The 8,631-nt window shown below is 41.9% G+C and overlaps 1 protein-coding gene across 1 annotated transcript; it reads right to left on the reverse strand.

Moving 5' to 3' along the window:
- Positions 1-489: 489 nt before the first annotated feature.
- On the reverse strand, positions 490-7,602 carry RBP3 (retinol binding protein 3; the record flags this gene model as incomplete). The annotated part of the gene is made up of 4 exons (XM_081948155.1): positions 490-815; positions 1,602-1,744; positions 3,393-3,583; positions 4,588-7,602. 4 exons carry the CDS (start codon positions 7,600-7,602, stop codon positions 490-492), a joined length of 3,675 nt encoding a protein of 1,224 aa, XP_081804281.1.
- Between the last annotated feature and the right edge of the window lie 1,029 nt (positions 7,603-8,631).

Here is an 8,631-nt window from a genome sequence, read left to right on the forward strand (position 1 = left end):
GTTTTGCATGATACAGAAAAATGCACTTACCATTTGTAGTTTTGATGATTAGAAAAAAATGGATAATAGAAAAAAGTTAGCTTTTCTTTTTACTAGAGATAACTGTGTAACTGTATTTGTATTTGCTGCAAAGAGAATCAGAAACTGCCTCTTTCTGTTCCTCTTTCTTTTTTTCCTGCAATTTGTCTTTTCTTTCTTTTTTCTTCTTTTCTTCTATATTAGTTTTTGTTAGTTTGTATCTTCTCTTTAAAACTTAAAAAATATATATTCTAGGGATTTGGGGATTTCAAGTTATATTCTGAAACACAGTCTGAAGTTAGGAGGATGGGTTAATACTTCTTGCTTTCCTCTTTCTCCTTCTATATTTTAACTACAGGTATTATAGAGGACTTGGAATGATGTCTGGCATGAATGTGCAAGGCCAAAATTTTAGTCTCAGGGGAAGGGAAAGGAACAGGATGCTCTTTTGCCTTCAGGCAAACCGCTAATCTAACTCAAACTATGGAGGTGGGAGACAAGCACCTCTTTGGCTTGGATGAGGGATTTCTCAGTGGGAACCACCAGGTGAGGATCCACTCCGACACCCTCCCAAGAGTCCTCAGAAGAAATGGTGGATCTAGAAGTTGGGATGGTGACATAGAGGCCAGTCCCGTCCACTTGAAATGTCTGAGGGGGGAGGCAACCCCCGCTGGTCCTTTGTCCGATGATCAAGGCTCTGCCCAGCCTCTTCATGATAGACACAAATTGTTCAGCAGTCCCAGCAGTTGCAGAGCTGGTGAGAATGACCACGCTCTTTCCAGAGCCATACCTTTGACCTTGAAGAGACAGGAGAAGATGCGGAAAGTCACCCACAATCTCACTGGACGGTAAATTTAGAACTCATACTAAAATTAATGTCCCTCTATGAATTCATAGAACGAGAATAAATAATGTAATTAATGCTATGCATACACTGTACAGAGCAGTGTTCCTCAACCTTAGCAAGTATATGACATGCGGACTTCAACTCTCACAATTCCCTAGCTAGTTAATATATACCACACAGGTAGTCTTCAACTTACCACCATTCATTTAGTGAGTGCTAGAAGTTACAATGTAATTGAAAAAAGTGACAATCGTCTTTCTCCCATACGATCATCACAGCATCCCCATGCTTGTGCAATCAACATTTGAGCACTAAGCAACCGGCATGCATTTATGATGGCAGTAATATTTGGGGTGGTGTGATTGCCACTTGGTACCTTTCCGCTTGTCTTCTGACTAGCAAAGTCAATGGGTGAAGTTAAATTCGCTTAACGACCCCATGATTCACTTGGCTGCAATGCATCTGAACCCTGCCCCTGTGTGCTGGACTGTCTATGAGGCCTCTCTCCATAGTCTGCACCATAGGTCCTGTCCCACATGATGAGCCCTGCTTCTAGGGGCCTGGTGCTTAGGAATGACTAATCTGCCTTTGGCTCTCTGTGTCTATTTTGCTCTGGGGTTATTCCAGTCCATCACCCATGTTTGCCATAGGTTAATATTTGATAGATTAATGTGCTATCTTTAGACACAATGTGTGGTAAGTGAAGAGATACATTCACAACTTCAGACGTTGTTACCTAAAAGTTGGGAAGGAGTCCAAAGGTCACTGGTAGTATTATTTGGTCTGTAGTAGACTTTGTCCAGTAGAACTGGATGTCCTTCATCAAAGAAGTAAGAGCACAGAGTTGCTACAGAGGAGATGGGCCCTCCAGTGTTGTACCTGGTGAGGTATGGAAGACGTTTTGAAAAGTAGGCACTGACAAGAAAACCTGACATTAGCCCCCCTCCCCACATTACCACAACTTCTCGTCTCTGAACCCCTCAAAGAAGTTTGAAAATGATCCACAATTAAATCTTGAAATGCTCAGAACAAAAATGTCTTGACTGCCTTAAGTGACAGCCATAAAAAAAACCCACAGACAGAAAATTATAACTCTTTGATTCCATATAACAGTCATATTACATTTTCTAGCCTGGATCTCATAACCCAACTGCAGTTAAAAAAGAAATTAGCTGTTTGTCTCACGCTTCCCCATACCTGTTCTTATGTCTTATCTGGTTTTTTTTTTTTTTTTAATTGTCTGCTTTATATGTAAAAAAGTCAAGTCACAATTAACCTAGAAATATTTGAAATCCTGCAGGCCAAAGCAAGACTTTGTGGTCTACCTAGAATAAAAAGTAATTAGTTTTATTATTCCAATATTCCTTTGGGAGAAATGAACTGTCAGATTTCAGCTGAAGACGTGCTAAGACTGTAGAGCTTTTAATGTGTCCAGAAAAAGGGCCTAGAAGGAGACGTGGCTCCTCCCTTTCATCCTGTGTTTTACATTGATACTAGCTGATCATCTACCATTGCCCGGGTATTTATAGACATCGGAGCGTTTGTCTGACAGAGAGCCATTGAGAAGGGCCTTTCTTCCCCTTACTCCCCTGCCCATCATCCCTGCCCTCTCCTCCCCCCCCCATCTGCTCCTCTTTCCTGCCCTGTCTACAATCCTGGCACTTTGCCCCAAATCCATCAGGCGCTTTTCCATCGGTCCACTCGAGGAGAACGTCATGGCTGTCATTCCAGAAGAAGCTGCAAAGGAACTGACATCTACAATTAAACAATTGCCACTCTAGGATGCCGCACTCGCTCTGCTTAACGGCCCAGGCTCTCCCTTCTCTCTCCCATGACATCACAAACAATTGCCATTGTAGGACGCCACACTTGCTCTGCTTAATGTGCCTGGTGTTCCAGAATATGCTGGAGCACACAGGCACACACACCAGAGGTGTCTCTCCCCCCACCACAGTATTTGTTTCCAGAGGGTGTCATCTGTGTACCAAGTTTGTTTGCAGAGTTCCAGAGCTCCAGAGTTATGTTGGAACACATACACACATAATAATATCATATCATATCAGGAAGAAGAAGGAGGAGGAGGAGGAGGCTTTCTAGAAACCTGTAGTATAACATCAGATATCCTGATGGTGCTAGGTGTATGTTTTGTGAAGGTCTGCAATTGCATTGAGGAAAACATTGCTGCATCTTCCCACTGATTTATTTCAAATTTAGTAGACTGGAGCTTCTGTACCTCGATCACACATATTTTGGGATAAATCCCAGGAGGTCAAACTTTGGGTGAATTGTTATTATGCCCTCTATTCCAGTACCCAACCTCCATCCTTGCATTTGTCTTTAAGGGTAGATAAATGCATTTCCTCCTGCAAGGAACCCATAGCTCATAATATGGTCAATGATGGCCTCTCAAGACACACCGCAATTATGTCAGGCCCAGGAATTAAATTTGACAAATACCTTTATAGCAAAGCCTATATTTTGGAAGTTTTATCTTTATTGCTTATTCTGCTTAGGGCAGATTATTTACCTCATGTCGATGATTAGTGCGTTAGTGTGGACAACCTTCTTCCAGATCTGTTCCACCATCATCTCAGAGAATTGAGGCCAAAGCTCACTCTCCCCAAATGTATCAAATCTGAGATAACCAACATTATTCTCAAACACTTTGGTTTGGAACGAAAACTTAATGCGGTCTTCTAACATTTCGGAGGAAAGAATCTGAAATATTTTTTAAAAATAAGTAATTAATTTTCAAGAATAACTCAAAAATTATGAGAATCCACCTTGCATTAAAATAACACATCTTGCTGCTAGAGAGTTGGGGTGATCAGGACTGAAACCTTTACTTAGTCTACATCATAGCACTATGGCAAGAATAAATAAATAAGTCAATGAAAATCACTAGAACTAAAGTTGATCTCTTCAATGGCCTTTCTAATTTGTATTTTAATGAAATGATTTTCAGGAACTAGTCATACTGGGCTTTCTGGGACAAGTGTGTTAATATTATTTTATAATTTTTAAAATAATCTTATTTATAATAAGGATACTGCTTGATTAAAAACAAAATCAGAATGTAGTACTATACCAACCTGTTAAGCTCTGTGCATGTAATTTCAATTTATAGGACAGTTAAGCATCAGCATAACATAAGTAAAGTTTCAAGTTGAAAAATAAGATTTAAAATGTGAGATAAAATAATAATAACACAATGAGAGTCCTAGGACAAAACTAGAGTACGGTTACCCATTATCAGTATCTAAAATATTACATTCAAGATTGTAAGTGTGAGAAAAATTAGGAAAGGCTGCATCATTGCTAATACTATAATTAGAGTAAAAGTGAGACTAAAATTCATGAAGCTACTGTTCATAATTATAAATACAATTATGATAGTAAAATCTGAAAATCACTATGATACTTACTAATTAACTTAGCTTCTAAATGTCTGTCCTAGTTTTCATTTTGCTAAAAAAATTAAAGACATAAAGACAAAAACCAAAACTACCTAAGGAAATTAATAATAAGATAATGTAACAAAACACAGTAAACTAAATAGTATTAACTGAGCTGTTAGAGTGTAAACTTAGATGAGTGCTACTTGAACAAATCCAGTTCTTGAGGCAAATCCAAAGGGATTTATTCCATCATTGTAAACATGAACTCTCCATTCACACAGGTTTTATGTCAGTAGCTAATGAAACAAGCCAACAGCCACTTACCTGCATGGGCACGATCCCTGGAATATGGTTGCGCAGGTGCTCGGGAACATGGGTTATTTTCAAGTGTTTATCTCCAGAAAGAGCTTTTAGGTCAGCTGCAATTTTTTCAGCAAGCTTCATTTCACAATTGATCTTCTGGTACGTGTCTCTTTTGACATCTTCAGAAAGTTTGTCTGCCACCAGAGCCCCAACATCAGCAAAAGCATAGTTGTCAGCCACCAGTTTGGCCACCGTCTGCAAAATGCTGGGGAGGTTGGAGCGCAAAGCAATGATGTTCAGGGCGGAAGTCATGGCTTCTGAAGCCTGATTGGTGACATGCGGCTGTACGCCAGACAGGCTCCACACTTTGCCCGTGACGGGACTCAGCACCACCTTGCTGGGGATGGAAGCATATAAGGGGCTGCTGCCTAAATGATAAACATTTGCAGACAGTGAGCCCCCCAACGTGGGCTCCCCAATGACCGTGGCCCGATTGAGATCCTTTAGAGAGCGAGCGAAGGCTTCTGCTGCTGATCCACTCACGTGGCTAATTAAGATATAGATATCCTTCACCGACCCATATCGTTTGCCAGAGATATGTGGTAAAGTCCACACCTCCATGCTTTGAGTGGTGCTGCGGTCAAAGAGCGTGTAAAGATGCTGCTGGGGCTCACTGTCAAAGAAATAGGAACAAAAGATGGGCACTGCGGTGGAATAACTGCCCGTGTTGTAGCGCATGTCAACAATCATAGCCTCTGTGGTCACAAGCTTGTCCCAAATGTGCAACAGTTGGGGTCCAATGGCCTTCACCGTCTCTGCTTCAGCCATCAGGTCAAAGCGCAGATATCCTACATTGCCAGGCAAAATGTCTACCTTGAACAAATCCTCAATTATGTAGCGGATCTCCTCAGGGGTCAGAGTCTTGTTAGGAAGTTGTTCCTGTAAGAAAGATTCAACATGGTTGTAAGATGTATGCAACTGGTGATCCCCAGAAGCTTCTTGAAGGTCAGTGGTCAACTGTGAGGCAAGCATTTCAAAATCCACTGCTGTGTGATAGCCTCCTTGAGCCAGCTTGGAGTTTAGTATGCCTCTTGCCCGTGTGGCCACCTCTGGTATGGCGTAATGTGCTTCAAGCAACAGCCCCAGTTCCTCAATCAGCGCTCCCATATCTCTGTGGAATACCAGCACTTCTTGGGCTTTCTCCAAAGCCTCATTGGCCAGCACGATGGCATCAGGCACCACTTCACCATCCAGCCAATATTCACCATGGCGGTCAATTAAGGTGATGAATGGCACATTGATAAAGAGGCCACAGCCTTCCTCTTTTTTTACCCTGAGTATGCAGAATTGGCGTGAGTGGGCCAGGCTGCCGGCAGTGATTTCACCAATCAGGGTAGCCCGGCCGAGGGATTGCATCAGGTAGGCAAACTCCTCTGCCGTTGTAGCTGTGAGGTAGCTGGTGAGTAAATAGATGCCACGCTGGGTCCCATAGGGCTTGCCTAGCAGTTCAATTCTACTGTTGTAAACATGGGTCTGGTTGGTGAGTCTGTTATAGGTGGCAAAGAAATGCACAGGAGTGGCAGAGGGATCTTGGAAGTAAGACAATAGGACTGGTACAGCGTCTGAAAATGGTCCACCCTGGTTGTAGCGCAGGTCAATGATCAAATAATCTGTTGCCTGCAACGGTTCCCAGACTTGATTGATGATATAGGGCTCCAGCTTGATCAGCACTCCAGCATCGGGAAACTGATCAAAACGCAGGTAACCCACATTTTCAGATAGCACTGACACTTGAAACACAGCAGCCAGGATTTGTTTGAGTTGTTCACCATCCAGCAGCTCTGTGTTCATGTCCGTTGGCTCTTCAGTTGCCATAACAATAGCCTCACCGGTTGTGGTAGTCCACAAGAATAATCGTGGGTCTTTGGAGACGCTTTGCAATTCAGTATTTAGTTTGAAAGCCAGATCTGTTACTGACAGGATGGCTGAATAATCGAAAGCAGAGAGTTGTTGAAGTAACGCCGGCACCTGTTCAATGATGGAGTAATTGTTCTGCAAGATATGCATCAAGTGACTGATGCTGTCAGGAATCGCTCTGCGAAAGGACAGAATGGCCAGGGCATCACCCAGGGCTTGCTCCGCTGGAACGGCCACACTTGGCATCACCCCACTCAGTTCCCAGCTCTGGCCACCGCCACTTAAGGGGCTGATAGAACATGACACGGGAACAGTCATGTAGAACTGGGAAGCCCCAATTTGCAATTTCTGGAGGTCCAAGGAGCCGCCTGCTGTCCTTTCGCCCACTATGATGACCCTGTGCATTTGCTGCAGGATATAAGCCACATCTTCGGCCACCCCAGAGGTGTGTTTACTAGTCAGCAAAACGACTTCCTTGTTCTTACCGTATCTCATGCCCAGCACTTTTGGAAAGGTCCATATTTCCACAGTGCTATTAGAAGGCCGGTTGTAGACAGTGTCCACGTGCAGTAGTTTGTCCTCATTGTACAAGTAGGAGATGATGAATGGAAGCCCCGAGATCTTCCCTCCAGTGGTGTAACGCAGGTCTAAGACCAGAGCTGATGTCTCCATCAAGGGCTTCCACATCTTTTCTACCAGGAAAGCACCAATTTGCTGCACCATGTTCTCCTCGATGATGTAGTCTATTCTTAAGTAGCCTACATTGTCATCCAGCACTTCAGATTTGACTGTGTGCTGGATAACCTCTAAAAGTGCTTCTGTTGGTAGAGAAGCATCCGCTTCTTGCTCAGGGACTGCAGGAGCCAAAGCTTCGTACGATACTACCAGCCGTGGATCGTTCAAAGTTCCTTGAAGTCCAGCTGTCAGAGCTGTTGCCAAGATTTTAGGATCTGAGATATTCAAAGTCTCCCCACCCTTGATGGCTTGTTCAATGGCTTCCTGCATTCCCACCAGATTTTCTGGAAAACAATAATTGTCCAACAGAATCTTGGCCATGTTCAGCACCAGGGTGGAGTGTGAGACACTCTCAATATGGATGCTACTAAATATAAGTGCCATTCCGAACAATAAATTTCTTCGTATTATTTTCATGCTGTTAGAAAAGTGCAAATGAATTCCAAGCGATTTACAGACTGTGAGAAATGTAGTTTCTTCCTACTTGGTCTCAGAAGTGAATATTAAATCAGAGAGATTGAATATCCATTTTAGCTGACAGTAATCTTTAAATCTAGTTCTAAGCCTTTAATCTTATTAAACTGGAGGGCATGTAGCAGGGTGCAGCTTTGTTTTGTAGTACAGCAACCACCTTATGAAACCATTGCAACAGCCTTCAAATTGTGACTAGACCCCTCAGTTATGTTTTCATAATGCTTCGGTTCATTAATTTCTGAGTCAAATTCTGCCTGCTAGAATCTGGATCAGACTGTACTTGATTTTAAATAATTCATGTGACTAATCTGGATATAGTAAACAAAAATAAATTAATACAATTAGGTTGTTAGAATGTTTCAGTAAGCCGTTGAATCTGACTTTTAGGTTAAAATGAATGTGTTGTTAGCTGTTTAAAACAATTAACAATCTTTATGTTCCACTGACATAAAGGAGCCCTTGTAGTACATTATTTAATAATATTGGCAGCCACAACAACACAAAGGTTCACACAAAACAAAAACATTCTACATAGAACATTCATTTTTGTCATTGAAATTCTCTTCAGCAATGGCAATTGTAAACTATCTTAATATTGTACCTCTTATAAGGGCGGACATTCATTTTCCAAGCTTGTGGGTTGGTTTTTGGATGTTTCGTTGCCGGATTAGGTAACATCTTCAGCAGAATTTAGGGGATATCAATTTCAAAGTTCTTCTGCTTATAATGACTTATAAATATAAGAAATAAGGTTTTTACATTAAATATGAAGATAGCTCTGTGTGTAGAACAAGACAGGGAATGTTAGTAATAATTGGAAAATTCTATTCAGAGCTTATACAAAGATCAAGATCACTCAGAAGTAACAACACCCACAAGAGAGGAAATGCCAGATATCCTAGTGGAGGAGCTATCAAGTGCCATAAAGTCAATGAAAAA

This window comes from Natrix helvetica (assembly GCF_964273705.1).
Source record: "Natrix helvetica genome assembly, chromosome: 3".
NCBI classification, from domain to species: Eukaryota; Metazoa; Chordata; class Lepidosauria; order Squamata; family Natricidae; genus Natrix; species Natrix helvetica.